This window comes from Lissotriton helveticus, chromosome 1_2 (assembly GCF_964261635.1).
Source record: "Lissotriton helveticus chromosome 1_2, aLisHel1.1, whole genome shotgun sequence".
Classification (NCBI taxonomy): Eukaryota; Metazoa; Chordata; class Amphibia; order Caudata; family Salamandridae; genus Lissotriton; species Lissotriton helveticus.
Genome location: NC_136058.1, coordinates 349,642,655 through 349,666,468, shown reverse-complemented (window position 1 = coordinate 349,666,468; position 23,814 = coordinate 349,642,655). Strand labels below are relative to the sequence as shown.

At 44.7% G+C, this 23,814-nt stretch overlaps 1 protein-coding gene across 1 annotated transcript in view; it reads right to left on the bottom strand.

The window, feature by feature from the left end:
• Positions 1-23,814, bottom strand: part of LOC144803687 (uncharacterized) — a 381,476-nt gene that overhangs the window by 222,467 nt on the left and 135,195 nt on the right. The window contains exon 7 of the mRNA XM_078671874.1: positions 19,698-19,811. Within this exon, the coding sequence (XP_078528000.1) occupies positions 19,698-19,811 (114 nt within the window). The remainder of the gene's footprint in view (positions 1-19,697; positions 19,812-23,814) is intronic.

The window sequence follows — 23,814 nt, the reverse complement described above, 5'->3', positions numbered from 1 at the left end:
AAAGAAATTGTCAGCTTCTCCACAGATAAATTCACAAAAATTGAACAGTGCTTCATCCAAACCTCAAACCTTCCTTCCCTCTCAACCCCCCCTTTAATCAGCCTTGACCAAACAGAACGAAATCATGCCAAGGACAACCAGGTCCCCTTCAAACTGAAAAATTATGCTAATTGGTCGGACTTCAAACTCATGTCGGAAAACGAGTTCTTCAATATAATTTCAAGCTTAATACCTACTTCCCACACTATGGACCCCCTCCCATCCACAGTAGTAAAAAAACTCAACCACATCATTGGCCCATTTTGGACAAAAATCATCAACTCCAGATTCCCTTCAACTAGGACAAATCACAGCCATACTGAAGAAACCAGGAGCCGACCCTAACGATCTCATCAACCACAGACCTATCTCCATCCTCCAGTTCCTAGCTAAAATATTGGAGAAGTGCATTCTCCAACAACTTAACAAACATATTGATGATTTCAACCTCCTCAACACCTTTCAATCGGGATTCAGGAAAGGTTGTAGCACCGAAACAGCTATGCTCAATATTTCAGACGATATCCACAGAGCCTTAGCTGAAGGTGAAGCTTGTCTCCTCATCTTTATTGACCTATCAGCAGCATTCGACATAATAAATCATACGGATTTACTTGAGATTTTGAAGAGGCGCTCTGGCATTAATGGCATAGTACTAAAATGGTTCACCTCCTTCCTTCAGCACTGTTCGCAACAAATTAAAATCAACTCCTGTCTCGCTATGCCAACACGAGTCGCACTTGGGTCCCCTAAAGCTCGATCCTCTCACCATCCCTCTTCAATCCCTTCATGGAACCCCTTACAATCATTTTAAAACAAGCAGGAGTTAAATACCACATATATGCAGATGACACACAAATCTAGTACAAAATAAAATCACCCCGTGACATCCAACACCTCAATGTCACACTAACCAAGATCCAAGCTTGGTTTAACGCAAACCACTTAAAGCTGAACTCGGAAAAGACTGAATTAATACTGTTCATTCCGAAAAGTAACCACCAACAAATCCAAGACTGGCTCAAGAATCTTGATGCCCTAAACTGCTCCCTCGTCCTATACGACTCGTTAAAGTCACTAGGCATTACCCTGGACAAGAACTTATCAATGAAAGACCACATCAAAAACTCAGCAAAAGGTGCGCTTTACTCACTAAAACACCTCAAGAAAACTAAACCTTTCATTCCCCAGGATGATCTCAAGACAATAGTGCAATCTCCAGTCCTCTCTAAACTGGACTATGGGAATGCCATCCTAACAGGGACACTAAAAGCTCACCTAGCCCCACTAAGGACAGCCCTTCACATGGCAGCTTGATTCATAACTGGTCTAAAAAGATTTGAACACATCACACCAACCCTCAACTCCCTCAACTGGCTTCCCATGGAAGGTAGATGTATTTAAAAATTGGCATGCATCACACACAAAACCTTCACTCACATTCCCCCACAACCTAAACAACAAACTGGCAAAAGCAGGACAATCCAAAACTCAGAGAAGCTCCAACTCACTTCTTCTCGTCCCCCCGAAATTAAAACGGAAAACCACTCAGTGCTGATCCTTTTCTGGTAACGTACTCAGGATTTGAAACGCACTCCCTATAAACCTCAGATGCAACCCCTCCTTCTCCTGCTCCAAAAGGGACCTGAAACTCATTCTCCTCAACAAATACTTTACAGAACAAGTCAACAAACCTAGACTTCAATAACCTGGCTGACTCCCCTCTCACCGGACCATTAAGGATAAGTGGTTATTTGACTGTTTCAACCACCTGCGTTTTTCTCCTCCCCTTCATTGTATGCCTAATTATAATTTTTTGCTGATATCTTTATGCTTCCTTATGTCCTGCTATGTAATGCAATGGTCTTTCTCTTGTGTATGTAAAGTGCTCTGATATCCACGGGTCAAGCTAGCGCTATATAAAACTTTTAAAATAAAAAATAAAGAAATTAATTAAAATAAAAACACTCAGCCAATCAGGACACGACATGCACACCACACTTATGTGGTCACTCACTCCCCACACTAGACATCTGGACACATTCACACTGGTCCACAATAGCTCTCCCCAAGGTCACGAGCCCTCTGTGTCCTTATCTGATGACCAAGAGTTTTTATTTACAACTGAGATGCTTTTTCAAGAGTTTAAAATCTCTTTTATTGTACCTCATGAGATGTATAAATTGTTGGTTGAAACTTTGTACACTGAGAGATTTTCTTCAGACACACTCTGTGGACTCTCCCGGCCTCTGCGTTTAACCCCTTCCATGCGGCCGCGATTCTGCGCCTGTGCGGCAAAATCGCAAGTGGGCGGGTTTATGACGGCCCCCAGCCGTCATCAGCACACGAGCGCCGTAGTGCATGACGGCTGGGGGCCGTCATCAGCATGCAAGGGGTTAATTTAACCAACTTGTTGCTGTTTTTTAAAACACCTCATGGGGCATAGTTACAAGCCCCTATCGCAACCACAACCTCACTATTCTTGACATTGTGGTGACAATAGGGGCTTCACCTTATTCACAAGGCAGTGTTAAGCCACTTAACATCGCCTAACAGCATCTGGTGAATAGGGCACCCTTTCACGCTATACTTAGCGTGAAAGGGGCGGGCAATGGGTGTTGTGGTGGGCATTCCACCACAACACCCATTTATTTTTGACGCTATACAATATTTACAAGGGTGGCGTCAATATGGGACAGTGCCATAATTAAGGCCAAGAAAAACCTGGTCTTACACTGGCGCAATGAGGAGAAATGTTTAATTTCTCCTCGTTTTTGCTGTTTCCATGTGTGCTGAGTTGTGCAGCACACATAGAAAGAGCAAAACTCCATTGATTGTTTATGTACAGGAAGGTGTCCCTTCCTGCACGTAAACAATCATTAAAAAAAATTACACTTTCCAACTTCTATGTGGGCTGCATTAAGCAGCACACATAGAAGTTTCAAAACGCCATTTCAGATTGTTCATGTACAGGAAGGGTCACCTTCCTGTACATGAACAATCATTCCCTTTACCACAGGCACCTTTGCACTATGGTGCAAGGGTGCCTCCATTGGCCCTAGGCAGCTAAATTAGCGCCAGCACAGGGGTAAACGCAAGGGTGCACCGTATTCTTGTAAATACAGTGCAGACCTGCATTTCAGAAGAGGCAGAGCGCGGCATTAAGCCAAGGAGGATAACGCAGCGCTCCGCCACTTCCTTGTAAATATGCCCCATGTCTTTTCATATATTTAAGGTAAATTCATATTCAAGTAACAAGTACACATGCAAATGTTATGTGGCACAGGGATCAAGTCAAAATCTGGTTAAACTCTCTCTGCAAAGGTGCAGAACCCAGAAAGAGAGAGCCACACACTGAAACCTTTGAATTTGTTCTTAAAATATGTTTCTCTATAGAGAGGCCAAGAAACAATAGTACAATGAGGTGTGAACCCTGATATCGACCGCCAAATATTGATGGGAAACAATATCGAGGACAAAATATCGAGAGAAAAAAATCAGCTGGTAAGTAGTCTAGATTTTCTATACCTAACTCGACATCCATGTACTTATGCGGTAGAGATATATTCAAGGGACGTAGATGTGGAGTTGGGAAGAGTAAAAGCGATACCTCCCTATATGCACATACCTTTCAATATTTTGTATATTCTTTCCTCGATATTTTTGTATGTCGATATTGTCAGTGTCGATATTTGCTATTTCTATTGTACAAAGAGTTCAAACTGCGTTGTCTTACTCCAGAGGATAGGGTGCAAAACTAATAATTTGCTCACATGTTGCAAGTGGAAATTTGCGCCTGGCGAGCAAGAACTATCATAAGTCCACAGATTGCAGAGCAAATATTCAATATTCTGCTATGCAGGGGTTTCTTACACTCAGCATCTATTTACATTGTTGGTATGTGTCTGGAACTTTTCATTTCCTTAGGGGTTCTTTTTGCCCTGGGCAAGACAAATTCTTGGGACCCCTGTACTGAACAACTTTGAACTTACTAATGTGTCAACCATTTTCAAATCATTCAAGCCCTTTAAATACCAAATGTAAGAAATTGTGTTTTATTTGAGGAAGGTAAGTGCCCACCTCAAGTAAGAATCACAATCTTTGTCAGGGTGCACTACTGTCACTAAATAGCCCTGAGATCAATCCCCTCGTAGCTGTGACACAGAGCAAGGATGCCTAGCTTAGAGGCAATGTGTAAAGCATTTATGCAGTACTAAAACAGCAATAAAGTCAAAATTATAAATAAATCCAAAAGGAGTTATAAAAACAAAGCAACTTTTAATATAGCCTTATAGCCCGCGGTAGATGGGTACACCGGCTATTAAATGCCCGCTCCAGTGATTTACAAGGGAGCGGGACTGTAATAGCCATTATAGCCCAGCTCCGAAAGTCTATAAGGCTATTAGAACATTCTGCCACTGGAGGGCAGAATGTTCTAACAAATAAAACAAAGGCCTCTGGGAGCCCGAGGGGTTTTAAATCCCCTCGGGCTCTCAGAGCTCTTAGTGAAAACATTGAAATGTTGTTTTGCCGACCTTTACCAGCCAGTTGAAGCACGGAGCACTCCACTGTCTTCAATGGAGTGCTCCACATTCCAATGCTCTAATAAACAACATGACACCAAAATAAAAAAAAACACTAAAGGGAAGCAGGGATGAGAATTTTTAAGCTTTAAGTAGAAATTGCACCAAGAAGCTCAAAGGGCCATTAATAGCCATTAGGCATGGTACAACAGCACCTATGCACAATCTAAGGCTGACTGCGATGGAACTAACCAGGTATGTCCAGGTCAAAGCTTTTACCTTCTGACTTTAGTCCCTTAAGTCCCAATCCATCACAGGAGTACACTTCTGAAGTCCCGCCAGGACATCAGGGGAAGCATTTAGGCTGGCAGAGGCTCTCACACGGGTCCAGTCCAGGTTTAGTTGCCACTAGTTAGTTGGGCAGTTTCAGGAAAAGGCCTCTTGTAGCTTGGTGTGTCCCAGTAGCTTTAACAGGAGGCCAGCCTTATGGCCCTTGGAGTCCACTATTTGGAACTGGGTACAAGAGGAAGAGAAGGTCCAGTCTTCTAGGCTCTTCTCAGGTGCCAGCAGGTTCAGTTCTCTTATGAATAAGCCAGGTAAAGAGAGTAGAAAAGCTAGAGAGACGGTGGAAGGGTAGAAAGAGACAAGTCATAGAGCGGAAAGAAGTGAAGCAGAGTAAGTCAGGAAAGAGAAATTTGCTACAGAGGTAGAGACAGAAATTGAGAGCAAGAGGTGAGGTAAACAAATGAACAAAAAGAAAGTAGAGAGCAGTTGGATAGCGACAGAGAAGGTGGTATACAGAGAAATGAGAGAGAGAGGAGGTAACAACAGACAAAAGGAGGTAGAGATGGGGAATGAGAGATATTGAGAAAGAAGTATGATAGTGTGAGAATTGTAGTAGAGGGAACAGAGGTTACAAGAGAGAAAGAGAGAGACGTGGTGGTGAGGTACTGAAAGATTGGTGACGTAAACTGAGAAGATGGGTAGTGAGAGAGAGAAAAAAAGCACGAGAAAGATAAAGTGAGACAGGTGGGGTTGAGAGAGACATAGGTTAGTGACACAAACAAGGTAGAAGGTAGTGAGGAAGAGGTAGAGCTGATAGAGACATAGAAAGACTAGGTGTGGGGAGAAGGAGAAATGGAGAGGCAAAGTAAAGAGAGATTAGTTGAAGAAAGGGGATATGAATGAAGGAGAGTTACAAAAGGGTGAGATGATAATAGAGAGCTGGGGTGCGGAGAGGTGGGTGAGGGCGAGAGAGTTGAGGTACAGAGAGTGGGAAGAGAGGAAGTGACGCATCAGAAGGCATAGAGAGTGGTATGAACTGAGAGGTGAGGTTGTGAGAGAGAGGGAGAGTAGAGTGAAGTAAATTAAAGGAAAACTGCGGTCAATCTAGGAGAGTTACAGTGAGTTGAGCAGGGGTAGGCACACAGAGATGCAGCGATAGGTAGAGAGGAGAGACATAGAGAGACAAAGAAAGGGGGGTGAGGCGGAAGAGATTACATAAATTATGGAGATACATATAATGCAGATTATTTTTTAATGTAATTGCCCCAACTCTATAAGAGCATGAGGTTTAAGGTTAGGCAGGTTGTACAAGCACACTAATCTTCTGCACAGTGGGTGTTGGGATCAAAATTTGATAACATGCATTATTGGCCTAATATATTCAATATAACCTCGTAGTTATATAATCAGGTATTTAGAGTTCACTATGGTCGCCTATCGACCGACAATTCACTTTTTATTTGTTTACTCCTATTGGTATAACCGGAGCCATTTTGTTTCGTTTCTCCGTGTGCAAATACTGTTTCCCTGAAATCACGTGGTTATGCTTTCTGCTTTAAACCACGGCGGCAGCCAAACTGCCTACGATAGTTGTTAGCTGGCAGCTCAAGGAAACTCAAGGTCACACCTGCCCTTCTTGTGGGATGCGCACATTCTAGCAGAGCCCGTTCCTGTACTCCCCGGGCTCCAGATAGACAGGGAGACACCTTACTGACCTGCCCCCGGACTAGCTTAGGCCTAGGCTAATAGCAAATCAATTATGCCTTATATGGGTATTCCTCTTGGCTTACTGACAAGTTGTATCTTTCCTTGTAGGGTGTCATCTTGAACACATGAAAGGTATATATGCTTTGTATTTTGAACATTTAATCAGTCTCCTCTGCGCACCTCCGAGGGTCGTGTAGACTGAGGCTCCCCTGTCAGGGCTTGTATTTGAAGAATAAACGATTGAACCTTCTCCATTGTCGACTGAATTATTATAAACGTTTATTGGTAAATGGGCTATTGGTAAGTATAGCCCGATAGATTTATTTTGAATCCTTCAGTTGGCGACTCCGCCGGGACTCCGCCATAGGGTCGTCCCCTCCTGTAAACAGGAGTAACGGGACAAGGAGGAGTTCTGGCCGAGTGGGTGGACAGAAAGAGGATCCTGATTTGATATACCCGTTTGTGGTATGAAAACAAGCCGTTCCACTCTCGAGCCCAGTATCCCTCCCAGCTGCTGAAGACCCTACGCCGGAGTCCTACGGGCTTAATCCGAGAGAAGAACAGACTGTGCCTGTCTGTTTAGGTGTCGGCAGTGGAGAACTCGCAATCGACCTGAGTGCACCAGGTGAGTGATATTTGTGATTGAATTGGATAAGGATCACTCGGAGGGAGTGTTTCCTTTTTGGATAACAGTTAACTGTTTTTGTTGGAAGGTGGCTGGAGAAGCTGGACCACGAGCGAATCTGGGGATCTACCGTTGCGGCGAAGGGCCTGCACGGGTAGAGACCCCACGGACTTGTTTGGTGAATAATTGAGACTACATCTGATGCCCTAGCAGAGTACGGCGTTGCTCGCTCGGCCGAATTCTCTCCGGGAAAGCCCTGGGAACAACTGGGTAAGCTAGGGTTCTGGAGACGTGTCCAGATGCCCGGCCCAACCAGAACAGGACCATGGGATGGCCTGTGAGAGGGTTTGTGGTTCGCCTATCAGATGTTCTCAGAACAGTCTAACGACTGTTCCCTTTTGGTGAGATTTTGTTGGTCTGGAATTCTTTTGAATCGATTCCCCGAACAGGAGTCGACGGGCTCTGTTCGTATTTGAAGACGTCATTTGCATTGAATAGGTTCTGAAAAGTATTTGCCTTTCACTGTTTTACAGCACTTTATTGTGACGATTGAATGACGAATGTATGAGTGACCGGTGAGAAGGGACGCGTCCAAATGGGTGTGTGTTTTGTGATTTTGTATAGACAGAACGAGTAAAATAAGCATAATGTCTTGTTTTAGTGAAATATGTTTAGGGTGCTGCTGTCGGCGAGGTACACGGCTTGAAGAAAGACAGCCGGCCCCTCCTGAGGGCAGTCCCAGTTTTGATATGTATGTCAAACATGGTCTACAACCGATTTTGTTTAATACCCTTTGGAACAAGTATACGAAGGATAATTTGGAGTTACAATGGCCTCTTACGGGGTCTTTTGATGAGAAAAAGATTCATTATATACAGAATAAATTATTTATGAAGAAAAGCCGTCAGTCAATGTTTGATTCCTTGAACTTATGGTTGAAGGAGGCAAAGAGTCGACGGATCAGAGAAGAGAAGTTGGGAAGGCTGAAGAGTGGGAAGACGATTACTCAGAAGGCGGTAGCATACGATAAGGGAAAGGTGGAAGAGAATATTGAAAGAATGGATAGACAGTTTCGATTAGAGACGAATAAAAGCTATGTGGCTAGACCAGAGACAGGAGATGAATTAGAGGAATTACTAGAGGCCCGACCACCTCCCCCTTATGCCCCACAAGGCTTGTATCCAGCCGTACCTGTGATACGAGCTGACCAGACGGGAGCCGTTTCGGCCGCCAAACCACAGATAGGGGTGGTCGCCACGGCCCCCGCTGGCAGATCGGGACATGATGCTCAGTTTTCCCCTCCTTCTCTTCGACTGACTAACTCACCCCTAATATCCCTTCGGCCGGACGCGGCTGTCCCTTCTCCCTTGCACCCTGTGTTTCTCTCCCCTCCGACTCAGACTACCTCAGATCTCCGGAATACAATTAGTCCGGGTGCCACGCCCAAACCACCGTTGTCTGACTTGAGTGATCAACGAGCTTTCACTCAGTCGCTGTTGGGACAGGAGGAGAGGAGAGCTATTATAATTCAGGCATCCCAGTGGATGCGAAATCTTATTTATACTTTGGAGGATATTTGGAGCACTATGAAGGATTTTGAACCCGTTGCACAGCAGCTGGCTTTAGAAAGCATGGCGATTAGATTGATTTCATTATGGGAACAGCATTTTGAGGAAGGACTTCCGCCTCAAATATTGCGTGATATAAGGGATCACGCTCATAAATTCCATCTCAAAATTGAGGAAGTCTATCAGAATGTGACAACGCTTTTGAATTATCGGGAACGGATGCACCAAAAAAGTGCCGAATGGGGAGCTCAGCACCCCAAGAGAGAGGTGCATCCTCTCTTTTTCCCGGAAGTGCCCGAGATAAAAGACAATGGGGGTAATGTCACCAGAGCACGTGTGGACGCTAGGCTTCAGGAACAATGGGTTTACACCCCTTGGAAACGAAGCGAGGTCCTTACGCTAAAAGCCCAGCTCCCTGACCCCCGTAAAAATCCTACAGCTCACTACAAAGAATTGACCGAAGCCGCTAATACCGCCATCATGACTATAGCTGATATCGAACTATTTTTTGGTCTCCTGATTCCGGTGGATATCTGGAGACAGATACATGATACGGACCATGCCCCCGAATTAGGAGGAACATGGAACCAATTAAAGAATTGGGATAAGGAACGAAAGCCAGGTGAAAAACCCCGGGATGAAATATTAGCTGTACCAGATAAAATTGTTACATACATGAAGACCCTTCTCCCTCCCAGGAAAGTAGATTGGGATAAATTAACAGCGTGTAAACAGAAAAAGGACGAAAGTGTGTCCGATTTCTTCACTCAGTTTGAGAAAGTTTTCATAGATTTCAGTGGCCAGGACCTCTCTACAGAGGGAGGAATTCGATTATTTGTGAATAGATTTGTCACAAATTTGCTCCCGGTGGTTATGTCCCGTCTCCAATCTGCTGAAAGCACATGGACTACGGCGGCACCATCTGTTATCCTTAGTATGGCCCAATATTATGAACATCGTGAGAATGAGAGTAAGAAGAGATCGGAGAAAAAGACTAAGGATCTAAAAACTAGAGTACTACTGCAGCAAGTCAGTAGAGGGCAAAATTCAGGACGAGGAGTGCGAGGCTCGTTCCGAAGAGGCCAGACGACAGGAAGAGGCAGATGAGGCCCTCCGAATGTTGGCATAAACCAATGTTCCTACTGCAAGGAGGAAGGACATTGGAGGGTGGATTGCCCTCTGTTGTTGGCAAGGAACGGACCTAGTAGAGGTCGAGGAAGAGGTCGAGGGAACATAGATCGAAATAGTATGAGAAGGGAGGAGTCACAGCATGAGGGTTCTCGTAAGAATCATTTTGATGACCCTCAGAAGAGACAATACTACAACGAGACTTATCAGGATGACAGGTATGATGAACGAGATTACGCATGAGACAGCCAAGGACAGAGCGGGGGCCATATTACAGTACCAGTTGACCAAGAGGGACCTTATATAAAAGGAGAACTGTTGGGTACATCGGGAAAGTTTTTAGTGGATACTGGGGCGATGAGTAGTTCAGTCGCCCACACACTGGTCCCAGGGGCAGCTCTGTCTGGCCAAAATAATGTATCAGTAGGATTCTCTGGAATACCGGTAGTGAGCCCCGTTTCAAAACCTCTGCCTTTTACGATCGGTCCCATCTCCATGCACACACCCTTTCTCCTCACTTCTAATTGTGGTGAAAACCTTTTAGGGTTGGATATCTTGAAAAGATTACATGCACAAATTTATTGTTCCCCTGATGGTGTTTTTCTAACAATGCAGAAGCCACCTGTGGAAATGACCCAATACTTCGCTAAGAATGAGACTTTGCCTCCTGAATTCTCTACCATTCCTCAGACATTATGGGCAACAGGGGACACCGATGTTGGTCTGTTAAGAATAGCCCCTGTGTCAATAACAGTGAAACCAAATGCACAGATGCCACGCATTCCACAGTATAAGATTTCACCAGAAGGATAACAAGCCTTGTTGCATATCATTCGTGACCTCATTGAAAAGGGGGTAGTGGAAGAAACAGCTGCTAATGTCTGTAATAGTCCAATTTTGCCGATTCTGAAGAAGACACCAATTGATGGTGTCCCTGATTATAAGTCCGCATATCGTTTTGTGATTGACCTTCGAGCGGTCAATAAAATAGTAGTCCCTCAATACCCAGTGGTACCAGATATTACAGCAATTCTTACAATGATTCCCCAAACTGCACAATATTTTTCTGTAATAGATTTAAAAAACGCTTTATTTAGCATCCCAATTCACCCTGATAGCAGACATATCTTCGGATTCTCATTAGGAGGCCGAAGCTTTAGATTTACGCGTGCACCTCAAGGCTATACAGAAAGTCCCAGCATATATAGCCAGGCTTTGAAGGCAGTCCTGGATGAATTAATTTTGCCTGCAGGTAATGCGTTCATCCAATACGTGGATGATAGTTTGGTGGCCTCCGATACAGAGGAAGGCTGCAAGGAAGCGACTGTGAAATTGTTACATCATTTGGCTGATAAAGGAAATAAAGTCTCCCTCTCCAAATTTCAATATTGTCGACAGGAAGTGACCTACCTTGGCCAGTTACTGTCGAAAGCGGGGAGACGACTAACACCAGAACGGATATCTGTAATTACTAACATGTCTGTATCTCGTACTCAACGTGATGTCCGTGCTTTTCTTGGCATAACCTCTTACTGTCGCCAATGGATTCCTAACTATTCACTCCTCTCTAAACCCTTGTTGTATTTGACTACCAAAGATGTGCATGAACCCCTACCCTGGACGGATGAATGTCAAGAAGCCTTTGACTCTTTGAAATCGGCTTTGTGTTCTGCACCTGTCTTGGGTACCCCGGATTACCGGAAGCCTTTTTCACTTTATGTGCACGAGGTGGACGGTTGTTCCCTTTCAGTGTTAACACAGGGTTTCGGCGGAAAACAGAGACCCTGTGCCTTCTTTTCATCAGTACTAGACAGGGTCGCACGAGCCCTTCCCAGTTGTCTGAGGGCCACTGCGGCAGTAGCGGTTGCCATCCGACAATCAGAAGGTATACTTTTGAATACAGATCTCACAGTCATGGTACCGCATGCTGTGGATATTCTGTTAAATAGAACTAAGACCCAGCACCATACGAGTGCTCGTTTAACAGGATACGAACTGACATTGTTTGCACCCTACATTACAATTAAAATATGTGCTACATTGAATCTAGCAACATTATTGCCTCTCCCTTCCAATGATAAAAAGGACGATATCCATGATTGTATATTTAGAACTGAAGAGGAAACAAAAGGGCGTGTAGATCTTACCGACACCCCTTTACCAGAACCCCAAGGAGAGTTGTATGTTGATGGTTCTTGTTTTAAATTACCAGATGGCACTGCAACAGCTGCATATGCTATTACGACCCTGAAAACGGTGGTGGAAACCGCCAGGATTTCACATCACTCAGCCCAGGCAGCTGAACTAATAGCTTTGTTACGAGCATGTGAAATCAGTAAAGGCCTGAGAGTAAATATTTACACAGGCAGCCAGTACGCCTTCGGCGTTGCCCATAGTTTTGGGAGGCTGTGGAGGGAAAGGGGTTTCTATACCACACATGGCCAGAAAATTCAACATGGTCCTTTAATGTATTTTCAGCATTTTAAAGAACGAAATGTTACGAATGACAAAGCTTTGCCGATCCCCATTATCAATACTACCTCTCCCTTCTGCATACAGGGACGAGGCCATGTTAAGGTAGGAAAGAGCAGATGTAATTATACCTACACTCTACAGGTATATAGGTACCCCTCCTCTGATTACTCCACCGGATGTATATTTCGTCTGTGGTGAGAATGCATATACATGGCTCCCACGGGAAGTTGCTATCTCTCGTTCCTCTACCCTCCTGTGTATATTGCTCCACCCGATTATCATCGAACTCATCAGTTAGTTCAAAAAGGGGTAGTGGTTAGCCGAAATATTAGGAGCTTTGACACCGATAGTACTGATCAGACAGACACTCCCCTGTAGCAAATCGAGGATTTTGCCAAAGGTCTTACCCCCTTTTGGGGACCTATATTCAATAGCCGCAGTATACGACGCTTGTCCCGAATAGTCGAGAACGTGGTCCAGACCACCACTGGGATCTTAACTAACATTACCGTAGAGCTTCAGGCGACGAGGCTTGTTTCGCTTCAGAACCGGATGGTTCTTGACGTCATCCTCGCCTATAGGGGAGGAGCCTGTCGTGTGCTCGGCAGCTCTTGCTGTGTGTTTATTCCTGATTCAGCCCCTACCATTCACCTTGCCATACAAAAATTGCATAGACTAGCCAGCGAAGCACATGTGGATAACGGCACCTGGTCCCTTAGCAGTTGGTTTTGGGGTCTTTTAGCTACTTGGGGTTGGAAGATATTTATGGTGCTTGCTGGAGCTTTTGGAGTAATATTTACGTGTTGTCTGTGTCTCCAATGTGGCCCGGCCTGCTGCTCATTCTGTGCAGCAAGGATAACATCTGCTTTGCACTTTTATCGTCAAGTACAGGCCGAAAAGCAGATGATCCAGAAAGAGGTGTCAGACCTCATGCAGATCGATGAAGGAGTTTTTGTGGAGTGTATGTAGTTATATTGGCTATAGTAGGCCAAAAGGGCCGTCTGTTGGGATCGAAATTTGATAACATGCATTATTGGCCTAATATATTCAATATAACCTCGTAGTTATATAATCAGGTATTTAGATTTCACTATGGTCGCCTATCGACCGACGATTCACTTTTTATTTGTTTACTCCTATTGGTATAACCGGAGCCATTTTGTTTCGTTTCTCCATGTGCAAATACTGTTTCCCAGAAATCACGTGGTTATGCTTTGTGCTTGAAACCACGGCGGCAGCCAAACTGCCTACGATAGTTGCTAGCTGGCAGCTCAAGGAAACTCAAGGTCACACCTGCCCTTCTTGTGGGATGCGCACATTCTAGCAGAGCCCGTTCCTGTACTCCCCGGGCTCCAGATAGACAGGGAGACACCTTACTGACCTGCCCCCGGAATAGCTTAGGCCTAGGCTAATAGCAAATCAATTATGCCTTATATGGGTATTCCTCTTGGCTTACTGACAAGTTGTATCTTTCCTTGTAGAGTGTCATCTTGAACACATGAAACGTATATATGCTTTGTATTTTGAACATGTAATCAGTCTCCTCTGCGCACCTCCGAGGGTCGTGTAGACTGAGGCTCCCCTGTCAGGGCTTGTATTTGAAGAATAAACGATTGAACCTTCTCCATTGCCGACTGAATTATTATAAACTTTTATTGGTGTATGGGCTATTGGTAAGTATAGCCAGATAGATTTATTTTGAATCCTTCAGTGGGCCTGTCCAGTTGTCAATTTTAAAAATAATATTTTTTATCATATCTGTTGCAGTGGGACCTCTAACTAATCTGATCACTTTACTAAGGGGCTTCCTGGAAGGTGATCCCTTGGCAATAGCACACTTTTGCCTATGCCTACAAAAATGCTTCTGCATGCAACACAGAGGTAACAGGCAGCCTACCACCTCACCCACCACTGCTCCCTTTCAGAGGACAGAAATCATAAATTCAAACCTGTCCTGTAGACGAGTGAAGAAGAATTTCTAGGCAACTAATTGTTCTGAGTGCCATCAGGTCAAGTATAACAGTGGCAATGGAGGTACATATAAAGGAAGTATTGAAAGTCAGGGCATGAACACTCTCCCAAAGCCCAGATGGGAGGATACCTCCTGGCAAGATCATAAGAAAGCTTCTTGGTAAATTGTAACCAATCCGCTAATGTCTCCTAGATGAAAACACCTAAAGCGACCAATGACTCCACTGGACATTGGTGGCAGTACAATTTTATTACAAGACTAGAGGCTTATATTATATAGTCTCTTTTCTCACATTTTGGTTCACAGCACTTAAAAGCAACTACAGTTCCCATAATCTTGCTCACATAGGCAGGCAGTAACAACAGAGAAGCCATAACACCTAGCCCTATTAAAAGGGCAGCCCAATAGTAGCTCCCTCTTTAATTGCTGCTGGAACTTAAGTTTTGCATGTGGTGTATGTGCAGTTGTGATAGTTGACTTTAAAACGTAGCGCTTTGTAGGGGGAGAGAGTCTATGGTCCTGCAATAATAATTGGAGGCGCTGCAGGCAGCATGTTAATTTGCCACTGGAGCAGGCAGGGACAACTTAAGAATTTTGGGGGGCAGGGCCAACCGTATTTTGGAGACCCCTATTTGGAATTTATGATCCAATTTCCGATGTGTAATGCCCGGTTAGGCCAGGTCACTGCCAGTACACAGGCACACTTCTCCAAATTCTAAATGTGTTTGCATCTAATATTCAGGGAAATTGACTTGTGTTTTTTAAAAAATATTATAACACAGCAGCAGCTCACTAAATGTTACTGCAAATAATTTCTGTGACACCCTCCCATTTCCTATATGTGAGTTCCTGTTTTGCTCTAATAGAAACCTTTGTTCTGGGTATTGCATGAATCATAATTTACACATCATTTGTCTGCAAAATATCTGTAATAGACTCTTCCACATCACCCACATTCAAAATAAATTAAAGGAAAATGCTATTTAAAAGAAACTGTTGTTTTCCTCGGAGCATAGCCCGAAGGCGGGGCGACGGAGGGGGTATTTCGGTCCCGACTGGGCCCCATGGGCGGAGTGCTGACTGTTGCCTTTGGTTTGGGTAGTGTCTGTTGCGCAGGGGCAGAGGTACTCATGGGTTGTCGAGATGGAATCGAATCATCCGAGTCCTCTGCCCCCGATATGATCTGGAGATCAGGCGAGTCTTCCTCGGCGACGTGTGGATCCTCGTCCTCGGAGACGTCTTCTTCGACGATCTCCTCCTCAAAGATGGCCTCCGGTGCTGGTGCTGATTTCCTCATTTCGTGTCGACGCGCCCTCCGATCCCGAATGGTCTTCTTCGATCGGAAGGACGCACAAGCTGTGCAGGTCGACTCGTCGTGTTCCGGCGATAGACAGAAGTTGCAGACCTCGTGATGGCCGCTATGAGGGAACTTTGCTAGACATACCGGGCATCTCTTGAATGGAGTTCTGTCCATGAGGCGTAGGCCGTACGGCGCCGATAGGCCCAACGGCCCGCTTCGACGCACCGGGATGTAGTTGATGTCGAAAGTTGTTTATTCGATGTCGATGATGATGTTATAAAGTTGTTCGCTTCGAAGTTGCAGAAAAGTCTTTTCTAGACAGAGCGGAAAACTTTCATCCGAACCCAGTGGCGGAAAATACAATCTGAGGATGGAGTCGATGACCATGCGCGGTATTGTCCAAGGGAGGAGTCACCTATTTCGTGACTACAAAGACTTCTTCCAAAAAGACAACAACCTGCAATCATCCGAGCCTAACACCAGGTGGCGATCTAATGCACAGTATACGATCTGCAGCTCATATGCCTCGAACACTGTTTTATGCAAGATCATCAGGGCACAACTCTCTTCTGATCAGATCTGGCTCTATCACAGGGCCCCCTAAAAGGCTGTGGCCCTGGGCTAGGGATCACTTTGCCCACGCCTTAAAACGTCTGTGGGAGCAGGAATAGCTTTGGGAGGCATGTGGCCCAGTGGCCGGGCCCTGGGTTTTCACTTTTGGTTTGAAGAGATCGATATTCAGGGATATATGTACAAGCCCCTATTGCGACGGGAAATACACTTTTTCTGACGTTCCTGTGGCGATAGGGGTCTTGCCTTATTTCAAAGGCAGCGTTAAGCCACATAATGTGGCTTAACACTGCCTTGAAATAAGGCCTAATTTTACGCAATGTTTAGCTGGAGCAGTGGGTGTTGCAGTGGGTTACCACCGCAACACCAATTGATTTTTGACGCTGCCCCCTATTTACAAGGGCAGTGTAAATAGGTGGCAGTGGCAAAAATAAGACCAGGGAAAACTTGGCCTTAAGTTGGCGAAACGAGGAGAAATGCTTTATTTCTCCTCGCTTTTGCTTTTTCCATTTGGGTTGCCTTGTGCAGCACACACGGTAAAAGCAAAAAGCCTTGGATTGTCATTGTACAGGGAGGTAACCCTTCCTGCACATAAACAATCCTTTAAAAATGAAATTTTGTAACTTTCATGTGTGTTGCATTAAGCAGCACACATATGGTGCAGCTTTGCGTTTTTGAAGTGGCGAAGAGAGGCGTTAAGCCATGACACCTAATGGCTCACTCCGCTACTTCCTCGTCCAAATGCCCCTTAGTCTCACTTCGAATTGAACTTTTCTTTTTCTGTTTGGTTCATTGATGCAATTATGTTTATCTTTTCAAATGTTTATTTATTTTTGTAAACATTAAAAATGTTTTCTGCTTAAAATAAGCATTTGATACATGTTGGCGAGGGTGTTTTATTTCCTGCACAGTCAAAAATACTTACTGATATTTATATAGGCCTATTTGAATCGACAGGGGGTTTCAAATCCCTAATTGTATGCAAAAGTCATGGACACTGAAAAATAATGACTGCATGACCGATGTCAATGTTGCAAAAGGAGGACATATTTTAAGAAAAACCTTGACACATCTGTGCCAAGCTCAATTGAAAAAGAATTTTCATTTTCTTTTAAAAATGTAGCCACAGATATGGGGAACTAAGTAGCAACCACACTAACAATCTCCTTGCCTGCACCCTGAAAGGGAAAAAAATAAATAAAAAGCAAACACCTGGTGATGCTAGGTAATATGCAGGAACAGGAGGGATTTGGTGGTGGTTCAATTCTGCAGGGGAAAACCGACGTAAGTTCCTTTTGCCAAGATCCAGGCGTGAACGAGGTTGGTGGTCTACATGGAAGACTGTTCAGTGATATTGATGGTCTATGTTTGGATGATCATTATACTGATGGTCAATAAGATAGTCCTAATGTGAGTAAAAAGGTCAAGGCAGATACCAATTGTCATTCTGCAAGCAGAAGGCAGTCCACTGTTTGTCCCTGGGTTGCTCCAGCACTCAAAATTCAGCAGAATGGTCCCCTCCTCCTTTTGTAGACAAGTATGTGAAAGTCAGGATTAGGAATTGTACCAGTAGATTGACCAGAGCTAGGATGAGGACAGAGTGCCCTAGCTCAACAAATTCATATAAAGCAGCTCTTACCCCATGCATGATACTAAGGACCGGATTTACCATGCACTTGCGCTGTCCTTATGTCACACTGCTGAGTACATTCACACATCTGTCCTGAACCTACAGTTAGCTTCTCACTAAATCATCTCTAAAATGCTGGGAATTTTCTCAAAACTCATTAACACAAACCACAAGGAAAGAAATGGTGTAGAAGGTGTCTTTGATTACAAGTTGGCTGAGACTCTGCAGGTAGATAAGGCACATAATTCCATTTGAGTCCACAGATTTTCCCATCACCTGCATTACCTGAGCAGACACTTGCAGACTCTGTGCACCTGCACTTCTTGAATTAGAAAGGGTGCATGCTTCCAATTCGCAGCCGAGTAAGCATTCCAGAAAACAGTAGGTACTCTGAAATAGTTCCAGGACTTATGCCTAGAGTGTAGGAAGCTGGCTCTGTATATGATATATCAAAATTAGATATAACATGTAAAGAGTCCAGGGTTCCCTTATGAATGGACAGAGGGCTTGCTGTGGCAATCCCAAGGTGCTCTGTTAGGGGGTAGTGTTGTTGATCAGCCTAAGGCTTAACACAGAGGCGCTTGCCAGAAATGCAAGACATTTGAAAATATACACAAACGTCTATAAATGAGACAAAGAACTCAAGAAGGAGATCCACGCCAATTTATAAAAAATAGCAAGAACCTTTATGTATATTTAGACATCAGAAGAAAATCATTTAGGTAAGTAAGTTTTTAAAGAGAAGAACTTTTCAGTTAAAAAAGTTGAGAGTGCAATTTGTGAGTTCTGCAATGGTAACCTATGGGAGGAAAATCATATGCGGTTTACTAGTTCTTGTCAGCAACTTTCAAGACCCTTCTCCAGGAGTTAAGGCAAGAGGTTGGCAAGGTCCAAAGCAGAACACCACCAGCAGCACTAGGAGGGCTGTGTGCAGAGCTGCCAAACATTATCAGAGGCCCAATGTTATCCTATGGAGAATGGTTGCGGTAGAAAGAGTCTGCAGGAGGGGACTGTGAGACCAGTCCGATGAAACCAACGAGTGTCTTCGGTTCTTGCGATGCTAGGGGTGGGGACAACTTTGGTCCTTTTATCCTCCGGGTGGGGTGGGGCATTCAGGTGTAGAGGGTCTTTGAGGTGTCGGGTTTCTCCGTCCAGGGAAAACCTGGTCTTAATATCGTGAAACGAGGAGAAATGCTTTATTTATCCTAGTTTTTGCTGTTTCTATGTGTGCTGCGTTTTGCAGCACACATAGAAGTTAGAATACACCTATACGGATTGTTTATGTGCCGGGAGGGATGCCTTCCTGCACATATACAATCTTTCCCTTAAACGCAGGCACCCTTGCACAATGGTGCAAGAGTGCCTAGGTTGGAGGTAGGCGTCTGCATTTACCGCCAGTGCTAAGGGAAAGGTAGGGGTGCACCATATTCTTGCGAATAAGGCACTTGGTTTGTTATCACTTTTCCCCTCTTTAGTGATATCAATGTATTTTTAGTATCATAAATAGTTTTTAATAATTGCTTCACATACATTTACTTGAACTGCGGAAAGGTCTTGTAATCCATGTTCATATAATGCTGCACTTTTATAATGTTTTTTACATTTAATTGAAAAATAAAAATGCATATAGGAATGTGCTGACTTGAGAAAAGACTTGTTGATATCATATAATTCAAACTGCACCTAGACTATTCCAAAGTAAATCTTTCTTTTTCTTTCTTTTGATACCCAGGTGTGTAGTTAGGTACACAGGGTCTCTCTTGTTTCCAACCAATTATGTGCACACGTGAGCGGGCCGGAGGTCAATATTTCTCTATGGGTTTTCTTATTAATGCATGAAACATTCCTTGAGGTTTCCTGCAGCCAAATACTCACTTTTCGCATTGTCGCTGGTTGAACTTCAGATTGCGAGGCTGGTAAACTAGCGCTTTCTACCTCGCTTCCAACACCGGAGGCATCAGCAGTCTGGTCGCAGTTTTTCTGTGATCGCTGTGGAGAAAAATATCACTTGAGATTTTGAAAGATACAGCACCCAACATCTAGCACCATTCACCATCAGCCAAGCTACTGAAGGATTGAACCCCCCATGTTTAGTATTTATGGTTACAATGGGGCCGACTCACATAACTAACTTAAGACAAAATCCTACACTTACTACTTTTGGTATTCACAGAAGGTAGGATTTTGTCTTAAGTTTGTCTTAAGACAGACTTAAGACAGACTTAAGTTAGGATTTTGTCTTAAGTCTGTCTTAAGACAAACTTAAGACAAAATCCTAACTTCTGTGAATACCAAAAGTAGTAAGTTTAGGATTTTGTCTTAAGTTAGTTCTATGAATCGGGCCCTTCGTGAGCCAGCTGAGGCCTGGCTAGAACATGGAATGTTGTCCAAGTCTGTAGTTGCTGTAATGAATTTAGGATCTGTCTCCATTTTGCGTGACATTCATCACTAGGGCAGGACACCATAGACAGTGTGTCTACTCTTTGTTTACTCTATAGATTGTGTACTCCTCTTCCTCATGCCCGTAGCACTGCTCCATCGTCTATGACCAGCCAGGAGAGGTTGGAGCACAATCCTTGGTCAGGGGTCTTGGCAAGCCCTATTCCATTGTAAGTCCAACCCACTCAATACGCTTAGTTCTCAAGAGATATTCATTTTTATAAATCCAAATGCAACTGTCCTGTGCCAGAATTCACTGTCACAAGTTCCCAAGTACGTACAGGCAAGACAGTTCTGGAGAAGTGTGGCTCACTAGTTAGAAGCAGCAGAACATGAAACAGAGGTCGGCCCGGGACCAGGGTTCAATTCCTGAGGCGGCAGGGTCTTGGGTGAATGTCCGTGGACTCGATAATTCTCGCCGAGGTGCCTACGCTAACCATGGGTCCCACTCTACAACTCTGGGCAACAGCTTGCTTAATCTCCACAACGGCCCCATCAACGCCGGGGATGCCTGGCTTCACCTTGGGGGTGCCCAGGAGGGACCATCTCACAGGGAAAGCCAGGATGGGTTCCCCAGCGGTATACAGCGCCAGGACACCCCGAGATGGGGTAACAGTGCGCTTTACAAGTATACTTACTACTACTACTACCAGCTACTCTTATATATGGAGACGAAGCAGGACAGCTAGGGCAGAATGTCGGGAGCTCCTTTGAGGCTGTGATCCCACTCCCAACAAGCCAACTACCAACTAATCAAAGAGCTAAAGAAGAAGGCCCTAGCAGAGTGCATAGACAACATCTTCAACAGTAGTAAAGGAATCCTGACAATCATCAAAGACTTCACCTCCCCAACCAGCACCCCAACTGCATCATCCCCTCGCAGGAAATATGTGACAACCTCTTGGACTTCTTCAACGATAAAATTAACACCATATACAACTTTGACCCTCAACCAAACCCCTACACCAGGGCATCCACCCTCTTGTCAAACACCCAAGGCAACACCCTGACAGCCTGAAAAACATCCAGCATGCAAGAAAAAGTAACCATCATGAGAGGCGTCCATTCAGGGGCCACCCTCCAACCCCTGCCTCCACCACATCAACCTGCATCATGAACACGCCTATCACTACTGAGATGCTCCTGGATGGCTGGAAACACACAATGGTTAACACACTGCTCAAGAAACCCTCAGCAGACCACGCACAACTAGGAAACTACCACCCTATCGCCCTCGAATGGCACCAATACAAAAAGCGTTAGGTGCATATCATGCAAGAATTAAAACAGCCCACAGACTCCACACTAAAAGCAGAATTGACCAAGCAGGAAACTCCGCTAAAGAGTTATTTAAAGTCTTAAAGGAGCACTCCCAAACCCTCTGTGACACCCTAGCTACCCATTTCGAAACAAAATGGACAACATCTATCACAACTTTCATAGTAACACTGCAGCGCTGTTATACACTGAACCTGACAAATTCTCAAGTAAAAATGTGCAGGTTATACTGGAGGGATTTGAACTGATCACACACATTCAATTAGATCTTTTACCCTAAACTAAATCTGGCTCCCCGGTGGATCTATGTACTCGCTCATACCATAGGTGACATCCTTATGCAACCTAAACCTATCTTCAGCTACAGTGCCTAGAGAATGGAAAGCCGCCTATGTAACACATATTTGTTTTTTTAAACGCATGGAAAATCCACACACGTGGCAAACTACCGTCCTATGTCTATCCTGCCCTCGATTCAGCAAGTTGCTGGAATCTCATGTCAATTTACAACTTTCTTTTTAGCTAGAGACGCATCTCCAGCTGGACTCTTCCCACTTGGGCTTTCGACACTCCCATTGTTCAGAAAACAACCTTGTAGCAGTAGTTGACTCACTCAGCCTTTCCCTGGACGTAGGCAACCCAGCTATGCTGGTCCTTCTCGATCTGTCAGCTGAATTTGATACTGTCTTACATCCCATCCTGATTCAACGACTTCATTAAATGACAATTCATGGCACTGCACTGAACTGGCTAACAGACTTTTTTAGAACAGGACTCAAAAAACGTACACTTGGCCCTTTTCAATCTAAGATTCTGTCCCGGGGCAGGGAAGTTCCTCAGTGCTCGGCACTGAGCACAGCACTTCTCCTGCTCAGTTGGTCAAGTCCCATGGCTTCAAAAATACTCGCATATGCAGACGACACACAACTAGTCGTCTCTTTCGGTCAAGATACAGAGAATGTTAAACAATGTTTTACTGCATGCATGAAAAAAAGTTCTCTGTGAATGTCCATAAATTGCCTTTAGTTATATTGGGACAAGACTGAAATTGGACTGTTTGAAAAAGTGCAGTTCCTTTGGTCAACGGATTGGTGGCCAACAGAGCTCGGACCAGCTCTCTCTCCCAAAAGCACAGTACAAAACGTAGGCATTTTGTTGGACAACAAATTATTGATCAAAGATCAGGTGACCGTTACTTGTTGCATATGCTTTGGGGTAATGTGCCTCATCAAGAGGGTATTCCAGTGGCTCCCGCTGACCTCTCGGAAGACCTTAGTGTCATGTTCCGCTCTTAGACACAGTGTGTGTTACGTGTGTGTGTACGGATCTGGTCTGCATTTTGCGGGCGAACCAGCACTGCAAGCAGAAGTACTTGCACTGCCGGGTGAGACCGCATATAAGCCCACGGTTCTCAACCCGACAGGGCTTCAAGTACTGTTTGTACTGAGCTGGTTGACATCTATTGGACTTGCCCAAAGTGAACAGGAATCCCCTGCTCACTTTGTACACTCGCGCATGAGTGCAGGTGTGTGGTCCTGTCATCCTAGCCCAGGAGCGCTTTACTTTTGTTTCATTGCTGCGGCACGTGCTGGAGCGAGGTCCTGCTTTCTTCTTTGTTAGCCCAGGAGTGCTTAATTCTGTTTCATTGCTGCGGCACGCGCCGGACCGTGGTGCGCTTTCTTTATTGTTTGCTCAGGAGCGCTTTACCTTTATTTCATTGCTGTGGCACGCGCTGGAGCGCGGTGCCGCTTTCTTCATCGTTAGCGGAGGATCGCTTTACTTTTGTTTCATTGTTGCAGCACGCGCTGGAGCGCGGTGCCGCTTTCTATATTGTTAGCGCAGGAACAGGGGTGTAAAGTTTGGCAGCCTACTCAGCAAACCCCAAATTTGAAGCCTGTAATCTCTACTGATGATGGTTAAAGAACCAGAAACACCTGTCTAGAGATCAGCACTATCTGCGCCAACTCTGGCGAAACACTATTATAGCAAAGCAAGCAACATGAGACTGCATTTACCATAATCCCAGGGGCTAACCTTGCTGGGAGGTGAAATGGTGTGCTCCCACCCCTGTTCCTGTTTAAAATTACTCCTGTGAGTCATTGAGCTGATGAGCTCGTGGAAGAAGCACCTGCGCGCTAGTGAGAGGTACCTGACCTGACGTACTGTTTTGCAGCCTACTCAGCAAACCCCAAATTTGAAGCCTGTAATCTCTACTGATGAGGGTTAAAGAACCAGAAACACGTGTCTAGAGATCACCACTATCGGCGCCAACTCT